Source organism: Amphiura filiformis, chromosome 3 (genome assembly GCF_039555335.1).
Source record: "Amphiura filiformis chromosome 3, Afil_fr2py, whole genome shotgun sequence".
Taxonomy (NCBI): domain Eukaryota; kingdom Metazoa; phylum Echinodermata; class Ophiuroidea; order Amphilepidida; family Amphiuridae; genus Amphiura; species Amphiura filiformis.
The window spans coordinates 42,758,734-42,775,883 of record NC_092630.1 but is presented as its reverse complement, the minus strand read 5'-3'; the positions used below and the strand labels follow the sequence as shown (position 1 = coordinate 42,775,883).

Genomic DNA, 17,150 nt, shown 5'->3' with positions numbered 1-17,150 from the left:
TGATTTTGAATACTAAGGGCCACTAAGATTCCACTCAAACACTGCTACCACTAAATGAGCGTACAGTCGCAAGTTGGTAGTTCTGAGACATCCTGGCTGCTGAGTTAATCTTCTTTTTTGCCAGGCACCTGTACAAGCCATTCACAAAGGACATACTGTTGGCTTGAACAAGTGCGTGTGAAACAAAGAATACCAATGTAGCAGCCAGGATGTCTTGAAACTACCAACTTGCGATTTTAACACTCATTCCTTGGTATAATATTTTGACAAATTAAACGTACTGCTAACCATCAGCGCATATTATTTTGTACAAGGCCCTATATATGCACACGCTGAACTATGTGTGCGTATGCGAGATGATTAACACTTAAAAGGAACCTTTATAGATTATAGCAGGTCACAATTTAACTTTGGGCCAATTAGGGAGAGGAAGAAGGGTAGGAGAAGAAGGAGGAAGTAAAAGAGGATGGGAAAAGAAGATTTGCTGACCAAACTGGTTGTTAACCTTGACAAAATAAAAGCACTGAATGAAAACACATAACTGAGATACCACAGCCAAACTTACGGCAACTGAGTTCCTCTGGAGTAACATCAACCAGATTCCTTCCTCTGAGTATCTGCGGATATTCACAGCTTGCGGCTGCCTGTGTATACCTTCTGGCTTCTGACAACATGGTGATAAGCCACATCAGTTTGCAGTTGCAAACCAACTTATTGGAATCTAAACGTCTGCAAGGAAAAGTACATGTATTATTGAAATGTCTATTTACGTACCGATCATACTTCTCACCAAAATATGCTGTTCTGTCCAGATAGGTAATCTCCCATGATTTGTGATAGTGACCCAATATAATTTATGTATGGCTAGCATCTTCAACAGTTCAACAGTGGCAATTCTGCACCTACCTCAGCAAAATCGTCACTTTCAGCTTCATTTTGCTCTCATTTTCCAAGCATTACATTTATCACTACTACAGAAATATTAGTTCACATCACATTAAAACCACAGCAACTTAATTTACTGACTATTCTCATAATTGACGATTAGACAGCATTATCGGCACGGTTTTGGCGCCACTATGTTGATACCGCAGTATCAATTTAATGCTTCAAGTTCAAACATCAGCTCAAACATTATGGCTTATTGAATGGCTGAATAAAATTGATTGATTTTATTGCATCTATCACCCTTAGCATACTTCTGTGACCTTCTTATGTCAATGATAAGAATTGTATATACATAATGCCTACTAGTACTACTAGTGACACCAGACATAAACACACAAATAACCATCAATATAAACAACATACATCAAGGTCTACATGGTTAAGTCATAAATCTAGCAAAACTATGTTGTCCAGGTAAAAGATTCTGACAAAATCATGTAGACCCCCAAACAGGTACACACTACACTACTTTGCTACTACTTCACAATACAAAACACATTACAATTTAATATTTCACAAGTATGAGGAAATGCACAGACAGAGGCAGAAACTATAACAAGGCACAACTTTCCTCATCCCCTTGTACTTTCAACAGTGGCTGCGTCATGATTTTGAGAGGGGGGTAAAGGGATTTTTGTAATTTGGGTTCTTACTGGGGGAAATGGGGGGGGGCAAGAGTTCTGACACTGTAGGGGAAATGGGGGGGTAAGAGTTCTGACTGGGGCATCCCCCCTTGGCACTGCCACTGATTTTCAAATGTAAGCATAGAAGATTGGGGACCTCTACCCATTATGACCTGTAGGCTATATAGGTTGTGGAGACAGAGGAACAAGTTGGCCCCTACTACTATTCAAACTACAAGATACAAGACTGAAAAGAAAGAACACATTTGGGAAAACATATAGGGCACATTCATCTTGGACATTTAGAAAATCTGACATTTGTGTTACCATCTTGTTAAAGGCCAAAAGACTTCCAGAACATGTACTGTAATTTTGTATCATACTACCTAATGTTTTAGCAATGTTACATTAAAGAAATCCCTATATTATGTCTGATGCATGAATGGATAAATGAAGGAAGTGAATGAAATAATCATAGTGCAGATGAAGATGAAATGAATGAAAAACAACTACTTTCATCAAAGATCAATATATAGGCCTAATCCACAGTTCTACTTGTGAAAAGTAGAGATTTGTGAAAAACAGAGCATGGATCATAATAAACCAGAATATTCATAACTATTTTTTGTGAGATAGGTCTCCAGTATTAATCATCTGGATATCACCTCATTAAGGACCCAATGTATACTCCGATAAATGGACACACATTTATAGATCCGAAGCTGCAGAGTTGCATTTTTTTTTGCATGCAATCAATCGGTATTTCTGACTGGTTGCTTGATAGACTAACTTAAGGGCATTACCCCTTCATGAAAAGCTATGACATTGCAAGGAAATTGATTGTGTAGTCAACTATATGTCAATTGTATCACTCATAAGACCTTTGCAAATATTTTGCAGCAGAAAATTCATGTCCAGGAATCAGAGTATACAGCGGAAATATCCCACACTTAATTTTTCACAATGGATAGTCCTTCGAATCCTAGTATGGATTGCAAGCAGAATATATATTGCTGTCTTATGATGATGGCATAGCATCTAAGGACTAATATATCTGTCCCACCACCTGGCAAGTTTTAATATCGAGTCCATGTTACAAGCTAGTGAATATGGCATTATAAATACAACTTTAGGCTATGATGAAATGAAGGGGGGGGGAGATTAATTGCTATGATGATATTAATTTAACTAATTCCAACTTGAAATTCTTCATGAATTAACTTATTTGGTTATTACTACAATTGATTCAAACTACTATTTAAATCCTATGTCTAATAAGTTTTAAATTTGGAATCTAAAAATGGGGGCCAAAAATAGAAGACAAACAAAGGTATTCAGACAAACAGAGGTGTACAATTGACAACAATTTATGACACTTACAAATTCAGAGCCACAAAAACATACAATTGAAACAAAAACAAAAACACATTCAAGAGGCAAAACAAAATGTTAATATGATAAGACATGCATCAGGCAAGCAAACATGCATTTTGTGCACTTGTGCTTTTCATGCCATTGTTTAAAACATGCAATGTTAATCCAAATCACAAACTCACACATGCACAAAAAAATATCCACACATCAAAATTAAAGTCCTAATTTTTTATCATTTCCAAATTGATCAATGCAATTATAAGATTTCTTATATACTTGGCTTTGGAGATTTAAACCTCATATTTGGACCACATTATGTTAGGTTACAAATAAAATTGTTTATTAATCAAAAGCATTCACATTTTTTTGTCCATTTAGTATTGCCAAACCAAATAAAACAACAATTCAAAAAATCATCCAATTAAAAAAACATACATAAGAAAGTTCATCAGAATACTGCTCACTCAAACTTTACCTTTCTCTAAAAATATTAATTATCAAGATCACCCAACATATAACATCTTCAACAAACAATATTTAACAGAATAAAATAACAGGCCACTGCCATGACCCAACTTACAGGCGCTTTAGCGAATCAAGCCCGCTGAATGTGCCAGGCTCAATAGTATCCAAGAAATTGTTATTCAAAAACCTGAAAAAGTCACACAAAAATATATCAAATAAACAGTGCCAAACAACAACTACAACAAACAAAAAACATGTGGTAGTCAAAATAAAGCATAAAAGACAAAATACAAACTTTTGCTTCTACAATTGTAGAGTTGCTCTGATCACAGGGTTATAGTGAAGGATGCTTTTGGTGACTGTAATTGCATGCAGTAAATTGCTTTTTGGAGACAATGGAAGTGGACTATTCCAGGAAAAAAATATTCGGATTCACTCAGAGGATTTTGAAATCCACAACTTTCTCTACTGAAGAAAGGAGTACAGAAGGTGGTGTCTGAAGTTGAAAAATTATACTTTGGTTTCCAATTATAATTGCACACGCAACTGCCTTCATCTAAAACTTCTCATGACAAAGAAGGTTTTGAATTGAAACTAATCAATCTTATTATAAATTCAAAATTCCATGATGGGAGATATTCAAATATTAAACACCAGCCTTTTTGCTCATCATAGTTTGCATTTTTATGTTATTTAATATCTATAATTTATAGACATCAAAAATCTAGATCCTCTGAGCAGGGAAGAGCGAAGGGATTCCTTTTCTGAAATAGTCCACCAGCATCCAGTATATCATCCTGTGGCAAAAGAAAACAAAATAACAAACAAGTCAATCTACCGTGTTCTGTATCTGCACTGCAAGAAATGTGCTTCACTAAATAAACAATTGCACAATCATAGGGCTGACTTTGGAAGTACTGGTGGCTCTGAAAAGAGCCGTTTTTAATTCAGAACATTTTGGTTTAAAAAATGGTGGGAGGCGCTTATTAAAGGGGACAACTTTAAAAAAGTAAATACGGTATACATCCTAAAGGTCAAAAGCTTCCATGAAGCATGATGATATTAATACACCCTGAATTGAGCATACATGACTAGTATTACAATATTTTGACTCTTATTTTGAAATTTTGAGCTATTGCAGTAAGTTTGTATCCTCCCCTTGTCTTTTTATAGGACATTATTTTATTAGTTTCAAGAAGCTTCAAGAAATGACACACTTGTAATTTCCATTTTTATCTTCTTTTTTTTTGGTACAGATTTCTGGCATTAATTGGCCTCTATAAAAACACTACTGTAGTTTAAGTTCTCTTAACAAGTACCAAAGGCAATTGACAGGGCATACATTTATACCCAGTGCCCTGTTATTTATATGGCTATACCCCTTTAAACTCCATTTTAGCAAAATTAAACAAATTCAATCTTGATACTTTGCAGATGATATATGAACTTTCCTAAAAGTACCCAAAGTTTCAGTTTTGATCAGGTCAGTTGATGGATTAAGGCTGAAATCTGACAAAAGAATGCTTGAACAGAAAAAAATATGATCTTCACATCCCTCTAGTTTCACTCTTCTATGGAAATCAATCACAAAGCCACCAATTCTGATCGTTTTACTTTTAAGTTTCTCATAGCTTATAAAGAAAATATTTTAAAAGAAAAAGCTAGCATGCTGCAATGACAAAAATTTGTTGCGCAAAACAAAATTTGACTATATGTGACATGATCAAGGGGAATGAGTCATATGTCGACCCTGGTCGAAAATGAGTTTTACATACATTTCTAAAGAGGACATTTAGAGCTTTCAAAAACTGAAAACCCCAAGTTGATATGACTTTTCTTCGCAAAGTTAGGCCTAAAAAAATTGTTTGATTGGCGTAACCTGAAAAAAAAATTAGGGTAGATCATCGCTAATTTTTTTTTTTTTTTTAACACACATTTTAAGCTGAAAATCACGATTTTTTTCTTTTTTTCTTAAATTTTAATCTGTTTTGATTTTTTATTCATTTTTTGCAAAAAAATAAAATAAGAAAAAAAAGTCTAGGGCGGGCCTATTTTTAGGGTCGGTCGGGTTACGCCAATCAAACAATTTTTTTTTAGGCCTTACGTCACTTGATCAATCGCTGAAAACAATAGAAAACAAAAGAATTTTAACACTTTCTTTGCCAATATCTCAAAATCAATGTTAGCGACATCCGACTTATTCCCCTTGATCGTGTCACATATAAGCTGAACTTTAAAAGCAAGACCTGTTTTACAGGTGCGATGAAATACTTGACAAGATTTGCATAAACCCCACATAATTGCACAAACTAAAATGTAAGCAATGCAACATGATTTTCAAAGCATCATAAATCTCTAGAGTATAAGCTTAAAGCAATGACTAAATTAGCATGACTGTTTTTCCTGTACTGTTCAACAGACTATGTCTACATACAATAAATGCTCTAATATTTGTAAGCTTCTGTGACACACAATAATACAGAACTGGAAAACTGAACAAAGTGTCCAACTAACTGGTTCATATTGACACAACTATATTCAGGAATGAGAATTCACAATGACCAAAAAGTCTGAAAATATTGAACAATTCAGAAAAGGTCCTTCTTAGAGAAGAGACGATTAAGAAAGAGAAACACAATAAGTGAATTTGATGAATTCTCATCCCTGCATATTAATTCTGGAAAAAGAAAACATAATTATATAATGTATTAACATTACATTATAGCAGAATGTTGTGTTAGTCCTGTGGCAAAAAGAAATTGTTAAACCATGGTGTTATTTTGACGCTAACATGGCAAATATTTGTCAGAATAATGTTACTATTGTTAATGAACAATGGTCATTGTAAACTAAAATATAATGGCAGATTTTTGTTAAATTGTGATAGAACATGGTTATACATGATAGATTGAACATAATCATGTTGAAACCCAATTTGAATTTTGCTCTAGGATCAATGCATTTATTAATATAATATTATTAAATCATTATCATTAGCTTTGAATGTATGAAAGGGCAAAATAATCTTTTGCATAAATTCATAATATTAATTAGCATATTTGCATAATTCCTGCAATTATTTTAGCATTATTATTAGACACAACGTCTAATTTGGTCCTATAGTGTTATCAATGCCCTGATAGGTACCAATGGCTCTTTCTATCGTACCCTGAACATGTGCATGGTGCTTTCTTTTTTATTCAAAATTAAATGCAAAATGATGACACTATGCAAATGTTAATAATTAAGCTTAATAATACAATTCATTACATCATCGGTGTATGATCATGATGATAGAAAGAGTCATCAGTACCTAACCAAGCACCAATAGTGCCACAGGACCAAATTTGATGTGGTGCCTTACCATTAATGCCTTTTATCATTATCATCTTTAATTATTATTATTATTAAATTGTGCATTTTTAGTGAGTTTTTTATTTTAATTTTTTTTGTCTGGGCAATGTGAAACTTCCTAAGTTGTTGGCAGCTTATACCCTGTCAAGAATACCAAAGCAATCCCTGATAGATTCAAAATACACGTGGCTGTAGACTTGTGTCTTGCCTACATGTAGGAAGACTAACTTATTTATTGACCTGCAAAAAAACGGACTTGTAATATTCCCTTGACATGGTTTGCTACAGGCTATTAATCTCCTATTGGACTTCCCTTTCCTATAAAAATAGCAAAATACAGTATATCCTACAAAAAGATCTATCTGATTGTAGCCTGACCAATAGTGTATGCAACCATGATGCAACCCAACTTGATATGCAGTTCATGATATTGACGATGCAACCTCACCCATATTCATATATAAGAAAACATTGGAAATCATCTTAGTTTTGCTTTGCTATTTTAGCAATCACCTGATCACTTCCAATGTGCCCTACCGACTGGCTTCCTAATCCGTCAAAAAGATTTTGTCTACCTACATTAGAATCTGAGATTTTAATTTTAAATTTAATTTCAAAGGTGAATTCTGGTTTCAAAGAAGTGAACAAGGATTTAGGATTTCTTTCTTGTCTGATGCCTTCTTGTAATATAATGTGTATCAAGTAGCAGGATTCAGGATTCACCCTTCACCTTCAAATATTTGAATTTCTTGTTGCAAGTTTTGTAACAAATTCTTATCATTCATTAATTTATTACTCTGAGACAAAAAAAATGACAAAAAAAATATCAAAACTGCAACACATTGTTACAGAATTCACCAAATAATAATAGAGTAAAGCAACTCTTTCATCCATGTATACACCAGTAACTTACAATCTTTCTAGTGACGGCAGATTTGAGAAGGTACCCGGCTGTAATTCTTGCAGATCATTGGAATAGAGATAAAGCTGTTCTAATGCACCTAATCCTTCAAATGCTCGACTTTCTATTTCTGTTAACTTGTTCTTGTAAAGGTATCTGTAGGCAAAATAAAATAAAAACAACATGAGAAAATATTATGATCAAGTACTGATTGTGACTTCTAGCATCACAGGATAGTAAGATTTCTACCATCAATCCTGGATGGTGTGACCTTTTGTCAAAATCATTTGTGGAAAACTTCCTGTAACATTTTTCCTGATCAAGTAATCTTCTTTAAAAAACTGTTGGTATTTATACAGCGCCTTTCACATGTATCAATGCCCTTTACATTTATTGCGCTGTAGTTAGAATATAAGTTAGCTGCCATACAATGCCCAAGGCATGCTCATACCTTTGGGTGGTGCTCAATGGACAATATTTATAACATCTCCTCATTTTACCCCTGGGTAGAGAGAGGCAAGTGAAGTTAAGTGCCTTGCCCAAGTGCAAAACATGATGGCACATGATTCAAACCGAGTTTGAACTCACAACCCTCCAATCGCGAGGTAGAGCCCGTACCGCTACACCACCGTGCCCCATTTGCAGGTATAAATTTTATCTCTATATAGAAAGGAAGTCTTTCCCAAGTCTGTTTAGTATTTACTAACAATGCGTAAGATGTACAAAATGAGACAGGCCTTTTTTACAAAGTTGTCCTTCAAAGAAAAGACAGATCTCAGATATAAGGTTTGTCAACGTCATGCGTTGATGTGAATTGACCATATTCTTGCTAATGTTACCAAGACTAGTAACATGCATGTTTTCTTTATACATTGACTTCATATTGATAGCATCTTTAACATTAACTTGCAATCAATCACCTGTTGCCCTCTCTACAACCTTATAACTCATCCACTATCATATCCAGGGTTCATATAATTGCAACTTTTTCTTAACAACTCAAGACGTATTCACTATGCACAGGAAATGAGAAAGACTGATAACGCAGGTAACATCTAGATTTGTTATTGGTTATGTCATATGCTTTGTTCCTACTAAAACCACAATACCTGATGAAACTTTTATTGAACGCAGCAATTTGATGTTTGCCATGTGAAACCACTACATCGTTAGCACATTGAACTAAAATTCTTCTTACTTAAAGAGGAAGCCCCGCCAAAGCAGTCCTTCTGGGGTGAACCACACCAGCCTGGTTATCAAATTAATCAGTGGAAAGGTTATCTCTGAATTTGGCAGGTGCTAATTGATGTTTTAATGCTATTGCATTAATGCTATTGCGTCAATTTCTGAGATAACCTTGTCACTTATTAATTTGATAACCAGGCAGGTTTGGTTCACCCAGAAGAACTACTCTGGCGGGGCTTCCTCTTTAATGTCATTATATGGAGGCACATGTGGAAAGGACCAGGAATGGATGAGTTTCTACTACTAAAACCACAATACCTGATGAAGCTTTTATTGAACACAGCAATTTGATGTTTGCCATGTGAAACCGCTACATCCTTAGCACATGGAACTAAAATTCTTCCCCTTAATGTCATTATATAGTTATATGGAGGCCCATGTGGAAAGGACCAGGAACGGATGAGTTTCTATTAAAGGCCAGCTGTGGGTTTTTTTCGCAAACCCACACTAAAATTTATGGGCCCAGAGCCAAATTGCAAATTGCACATCTTTGCACGCTATTGCCAAGCTCTTTGACAGTAACGGCAGAATTGGGGTGTTTTTTTTGGGGGGTGTGGAGCAAAGTGAATTTGGGGGTCAAAAATCATGAAATTTAAAAAAAATTGTCATGAAAATTTCAAAATTATAATTTTTTTTTTTTTTTTATTGTGGGGCACCTAGAAGGACAAGATCTCTGACTGGGGGAATTGATCCCCCATATGCCCCTTGACACTGCTGATGATCTTTGATACTGCACATACACTGCAAGATTCTCATCTGTGTGACGCCGATGTCACCAGAATGTCACTCCATCGGAAACTACACCTCGGTTTTCCATATCGCCGGTCCGAAATAGCCGGGTAGCCAGCCTCCTAGGTTTCTACAGAGTGACTTCGCGGCGCGGTGACTACGCACGAGAGTCACACTGGTGTGACTACGCGACTGGGCCTGGGTGCTCAGTACCGGCGTTTTGGGTTGCCGGTTTTGCTTTTATTGCCATATTTTTTATATTCTCTTGATTTATTCAAATAATATTCTTTATTTCTTGCTTTTTTTAGGGGATTAGGGAGGGGAATAAACATGATCAGTAAACAAAGTATAATTAATAATAAACTAATATGATGAATAAAATACATTTCTGTTAATGGGTGGTTATTTGAATAACTAAATAAATAACAAATTAAGAAATAAATAAACAGGAAGAAACCAATAAACGAAGAATGGAAGAAACAAAGAAACACTTCGAAAGAAAACAACTTGAGCAAAATTGCAAATAAAGAAGTTAAAAGTAGGAATATTATAAGAAGCATGTAGGCCTATTGATGAATTAAAATATTAAATGTGTAAAATAAATAAATAATTATAACAATAATAATTCATAACAAGCATTAATATTTGCGTGATAAAAAATAAGACACAATTTCAAACAAACACTGCAATAGGCCTCTATTGATGTGACACCGATTTATAGGCATAATTTGATAACGTAAAAAAATCTACATGAAAAACGAATCAAACTAATAGGCCTATAAAAACACCATTTTGAGAAACGGAAAAAGAAAATAGCACAAGCCAAAGTTTTGCATAAACTTACGGCAGTAAAAGTATAAATTTGCAGTAGACCTTTCAGGAAAATGACAAGAAGTAAAACTAAATGCATGCTAGGCCTATAAATCAATTTTGAATATAACAGAAAAATTCTTGCTTCAAAATAAGTAAAGTTTTGGCAAATCAAAATGTATAAATTGGAAATGCTAGGCCTATAATAATAGGCATACTTTGCGAACTTCGGCTGAACATTAATATCTCTTTTAAAACACAATTCGTTTTAAATACAAAAAAAAAAGTTTCAATAGGCCTATATAACGTTATCATGCAAAATATGAAAAAATAAGCCTAATTCGATAGCAAAACATGTCATCTAACCACTGAAGTAAACAAAGCAATGATAAGTTTTGTAGGAAAACAAGCAAACAAATAAACAAAATAAAAACGTTTGAAATGAAACAAACAAATAAACCAAGAACAATAACTGCAAATAAAAGACACACAATTGATGAGATTATTAAACAGGCAGCACGAAAAGAATTAAAATATTAGGCCTATAAAAGAGAACAATAAATAAATGAAACAAAATGAATCGGAAGTCTCACAGTTGAAATATAAATGATAAAGAATGCAAAAGCACGATAAAAACAAAACAAAACAAAAACAAAGACGGCAGTAGAACCACAGACCAACTGTACAGCATGCATCAATCAATTAATTATAAAACCAACTCATTCCATTCATGAGCGTATACAAGCAGGAAACAAGCATGATATACGCGTATTTGTCATCATCAGCGTGTATTTGGTAGATATACGCGCGCGTCCCCAGAGTGTTCGAACTCATAACAGGGTTCGGTCAACGACCTTTCGGCAGCGTAGTCACCTTGAAGTTCGCCGACTGGGCACCGAGCAGGCGACGCATGGGGGCACTGGCTACGGAAGTCACTTTGATGTGACTACAAGATGTGGACCACTGTCGGAATCTAGTCGGTGGTGTACATCATGAGTCGCCGATGCGGCATCGAGCAGGTAACACATCGGAGGCTAGCAGTTGCAGTCACTACGTGATGACACTGCTGCATAGTACCCTACTGCCTTGTTTCCGATGTAGTCACTCTCCTGTAGTGACTCTGTCGGCCACCATAGGGTAGGTTATTCTGGAGTGACGGCGGTAGTGACTTCAGAGTTCCAGTGCGATGTAGTCACTCTGTCGCCAGGAATTTTGCAGTGTAGCCTTTATGATCCACCTTGTGAAAATGTTTGCCAATTATCATGATCTGTTGCTTTGGTGAGTACTAGCTATGCTGGAATCATTCAAATAATACATAAACAAGTTTTTGTCAAAGTTGAGTAACCCCTCTTCATGTCATCAGTGATGGCCAAAAGAAAATCTTTGACAACCTCTCCAAAACATAGGCTTTGTTAACAAAGCTGTTTTTAATAAATGTATCACTCTCTATAATGTAAAATAATGTGTCCCATTCACTGCTCTATGCTACATTACTTGCAAGAGTGGCAAACAAAACATGATGAAGGGTCATCAAATTCCACTCCTAACCATGCTAAAGATTTGACATGCACATAATGCCATCAGCAATTTTGCACTTAGTGACATTATTATCACGAGATGTTTACTCCATATTTTGATTGACACGTAGATTGTCTAGGAATGGGATATGATTTCCTTTACAATGTGTCTCATTTTGGCACACTTCTAAGAACAGATTAATATCTATATTCTTAATATTATTCTTTGTGGGAATATTTATTTGTTATGATATTGGGTAGATGGCATGGGGCAAGTATGTTTGGAAAAACATGTTTATGTCACTGATACTTTCAAAAACAAAAACAAAGCCATATTTGGCATTGGTTTATTGTCTAGCAAATTTTGGGAGACAAGCAGCATTATTAAAAATGAAACTTTTTTTTGACAAATATCAGATCTTGCACTTGTCAAACCTTGAAAATATGTAGATGATATGACAGCCTGGTATGACAATGTGCACTCTCTTTTGAACAGTGTCAATACTTGAATTTAACACAAAATGTTGTTCAAATTAAGGAAGTCACTGTACTTTGTTGAAATCCACAATGTCTGCTTCTCATCAAGAGTTGTATAGATATGCAGACAAATGGAGGAAATCATTACATTTTCACTTGACACCATATTTCCCACATAATTCCATATGCATGGTATACATGGTACAATTGAATACCTGTCAGAGTGGAACTGGAAGAAGGGCCCAACTCCATCAAAACTGTTTTTGAGATATAAAGAAAAAACTTAATATTTGGAAAAGTTTTATACACATGTTTTCATCTTCAGGGGACCTTTAATACATGAACATACAATATTACATACATTCGAAATTATATACTCTCTGAATGTGAAAGAGTGAAAAATCACTCAAAAAGAGTGAAATCGCACTCTTTCAAAGAGCCATCTGAGTGACAACTCTTTTAGAGTGAAGCTCACTCTCAAGAAAGAGTGAAAAAATTCACTCCGGAAAAGAGTGAATCAGAAAAGAGCATTTATTTATTCATTTAGGCCTATTTTATATACAAGAACATCACAGCAGTTCATAACAGCTACTATGTGCTTTAAATTGTTGTCAGGCTAGGCCCCAGGTTAGGGTAGGGCCCGGTCTAGGAATATTGAACTGGTCTAAAGCTTAAGCACATACACAATGTGTCGAACTTCAGTGTGGGATGAATGATGAAAAACTATGGATTTAGTGAAGTTAGCTAATAGTCAAACTGTTCAATGGTGAGTACACTTAGGTATAGGACATAACACTTGGCAAATACCATGTCTACGGTCACAGTCTGGAGAAGCGTGATGCGGCGTAACCTACATAAGCTTACATATGCGTACATGTAAACCGGCACTGGGCCGGTAACAAACCGCTCACATATGACTTTTAAAAGCTTACTGCCGCCGTTGTCTCCAGACCAAGTGTATACTTGCTACGAGTTATGACCTACACATAAATGTAATCACTATTGAGTATGCTGTCTATTTCTTCATCAAATCCGCTTTCTTTTCGCCATTCATTCACACACTGTTCGCCATTTTGTTACACAAGTTCAACAAACATCGCCCGCTTTTCGGCGCTTCTGATTGGCTGACAGTTCACTCCAAGAAAGAGTGAGATTTTGCGCCACTTTTGAGCGAGTGAGGCTCACTCGAAATCGCGAGTGAAATTATGTGTACTGTTTTCACTCTTTTAGAGCTAACTTAAATTCACTCTGAAATTCAGAGTGTTTTTTCACTCTTTTACATTTAGAGAGTATATGATGTTTCCATGGCAATGGTACAGGTCTAATACCAGCTGGATTTGGGCCCTTCTTCCACTAATATACTGCATGTGCCAATTCCGTAAGCATATGTGTTATAAATAGCTACATACATTTGATAATTATCCATTAATTGCACAAGTAGAAGCATGTGATATGTTTATAGCAAGAAAGTTTATTGTAGTGAAAAGAAGATTTCATGGATGAACAAAATTCCTCTTTAACCCAATATTTGTGGAAGAAGGGCCAAACTCCATGGAGTTGTGCCTTTCTTCCATGAAAACCATGATTACGTGTACGTGGAAGACTATTTAGAGAGTGGATTTTGGTTCATCTTTCACACACAAGGAAGAACAGTCTACTGGCAATAAAATGCTGGGTCTAACTCATTTTTGCAAAAAATTGGAGTTGGGCTCTTCTTCCACTAAGGTATTCAATTGTGTGATGACACACTCCCAAAATGTGATGATAGCAACCAAATTTAGCCCACATTAAAAGTTCACCAGGTATGTTCCAAGTTTATAATTCCAACTTCCAAAGTCAAAAACAAATTGTAATAAAAATGGTCATGTTTGAATTGTACATTAATTAAAGTTTCTGTGAAAATGATCTGTTGAATGTCTCACTGGCTATAACAAGTATGGTTACACATGAACAGAGCCAAATTTAGACAGCATTGCAGATCATTAAAAGGATTGTGGCAAGATCCTGCCAATCTCGTTCAAGTAAAAACATCCGTTTCCAAACTTTCCATGCCTGTAGATCCTTGCTGCACCTGCTCAATACATAGTCTGCGGAAACTACAGGGGAAACAACCTTAATTAATTGTGTAGACCATATCATGATAGGCTAATTATTAGTGAAAATGTATAACCTCAGTCATTTCGATATAAACAAAATTTTCTTGTATATATTTCCGCTTTAAGGAAATAATGGGCTATTCCAGAAAATAGATGCACACCCCCTATAGAGGAGTTCGGATTTCCAGACTTTTTGTCCAGTCGTGATTGTTGGAAATCCAGACTTTTAAAGTGTCCAAAGGTGAAAAAATCCAGCAGAAAAATAGTTCAAAATCAAAAATCCTCAATTTAATTTTAAGAGCTCATTTTGGACATTTGCGTGATTTTTTTTCCTTCATTCAATTGGATTTCCTAGCTTTTCAAGTGACATTAGCAACTGGAATTCCAGTCCTTTTCAGAAAGCAGACTTGGAAATCCAGACTGTTCATTGATTGAAAAGTTACTCCTCTATAGGGGGTGTGCACTTATTTTCTGGAACAGCCCAATGCTTTGTAACAGTGTTTAGAGGTACCATTAGATTTCAAAAGTTATTGATTAAGGCTTTAACAGGAATATCTTTGCAAAAAACTGGTTAATGCAATGTGATTTCAAGCTTCTATCACATCCTTTGCGGAAATACAACATATCAACACATACTGCTCATGCAAACCATGATTCTGACATGTGGTTTCTCTGGTTTGAACTGAAATGAACGTAGCAAATTAAGAAGAAATAACAAATTTGGATGTGGGGATCATGATTTAATTATCAATTATGTGATTTCATAGGGCATTAACATTTATATTTCCAGTATATTTACAGTATTTTCTCCTGGAATTAGCCAATTAGCGGCAGTTAGGATTAACCTTCTTTGCCACCAAAATATACAACTCTGCATTCTTATGGATAGAAATTTCTTTATTAAATACAGACAGTACAAAATTACTAGATACAAAATCTAGTAAAATAATAATTCTTAAACATTTGAAATTAAAATATATAAAATGATCCTTTTGGTAAAATAAACAAGTATTGAGATGTCAGTTGACACCTGCAAAGTCTCCCGCCTTTCCTTCTCTTTCCTGACAAAATAATTGGATATATTTTTCTGCGGTTGTAACTTGGTCCATTGTGAAAATTAAACATTTCCCTATGCTGTGGCTCAGGCTATGATCAGACACGCAGGGAGTATCTTGAGTATAAGCTTATGTAATAAAGATGATACTCAAAGCCAAATTCATTAGCTCATTAGTGCATGGTCTATGATTAGTGTAAGTTGCTTGACTCTAGTATATTTGTATGTATGACATATGTGTTTGAGCCCCAGCATACATGTTTGTTTGCTCATGTGAAAAGAGTTGAACCAGCTTAATAATTAAGTCCCAACATAGCCTCTAGAGTCTATGGTCCCAGTTACCCTGGGATAAGAATTTGGAGAGTTGATCCTGGCTGCAAAGGTTATTCGAGCCGTAGGCTGATTAGGGTATTGTGCATGCAAAGAGCTGCACATGAATATTAACTACCGTATTAACCCCCTATAATAAATGCCCCAATTTTTTTAAACCAAAATGTTTAAAAAATGCTGAAATTTCCATGCTATCTTGTGTTACAAGTAAGCTTACCACGATCCACACACGATCAATAAATGCCGAAAATGACATCACAAACCCGGAAGTCATTGATCCTAAGTTCACAGTCTGTTATTTTGACATGATTTTAAGCTTACCTAACTAATTTTTCGGGAATTTTCGTTGCAAGTAAGCCCTCTAATAAATGTCCCTCTTTCGAAAACGTGGGATGTCTTGGGCCACCATGGTCAGCGACTTTCTGTAGCGCAACAAACTCACATAAATCTGTGGCTTTCTCACTGATCACTTCAGACAATTATTATGAACTCCTAAATTCAACCCAACCACAAGTCTTTTAGAGGTGGCATCAACCCATCAAAGTGTATGAAGCATTACTTTTGGAGTGGCCACATGATGTGCAAAGCCATATTTTTACGTGAAATTATTTGAAGAGATGCTTTAATCCAGAGTTCAATGAATTTCTAGAGCTGTATTCCTGACTTTTAAGTACTGAACATTCACAGATGCTAGTTGTGCCAAAATGTCCTGAACCACTTTTAAGAATAAGAAAAAAAAGCAAACATTTGCCTGCCATACACTTTTGTACATGCAGGGCAAACCCTTAATTGTAAAAAATTTCCGAAATTAGGAAACTTCCTAATTAAACTATATTTTTAAACTTTGCTAAATTTGCTGTGACATTGGAGAATTTGTGATATCTGAAAAAAAGTAATTTAGTTACATACAACCAAAAAACATTACTCTTGAATTCTTGAAGTGGAAATTGTTAACTTGATTGTCTATTTACATGTACCCAAACACTGATGACATCTAAGTTAAGATTCCGACACACTCAGAGTGGCAGCTTCTAGTGTGAATGTATCTTCATGATCCCTACCCGAATCACACATGCTGTAGTAGGCAGCAGTCAGTTGAGAATGGCCACACCCCAGGATATCCACAAGTTATTTGAAACACATTTACCTGAAAAACTGCCTCTAAAATTTTACTTAAATAGGAAGGTGATATTTAGTGGTTTAAAGTTTTTGTTGTTGTTGTTGTTA

The 17,150-nt window shown here is 35.3% G+C and overlaps 1 protein-coding gene across 1 annotated transcript in view; it reads right to left on the bottom strand.

Annotated features, from left to right (window-relative positions):
- Nucleotides 1-17,150, bottom strand: part of LOC140148555 (peroxidasin homolog) — a 125,622-nt gene that overhangs the window by 48,922 nt on the left and 59,550 nt on the right. Inside the window, 3 exon segments of the mRNA XM_072170550.1 lie at nucleotides 566-729; nucleotides 3,526-3,597; nucleotides 7,678-7,821. Coding sequence (XP_072026651.1) covers nucleotides 566-729; nucleotides 3,526-3,597; nucleotides 7,678-7,821 — 380 coding nt within the window.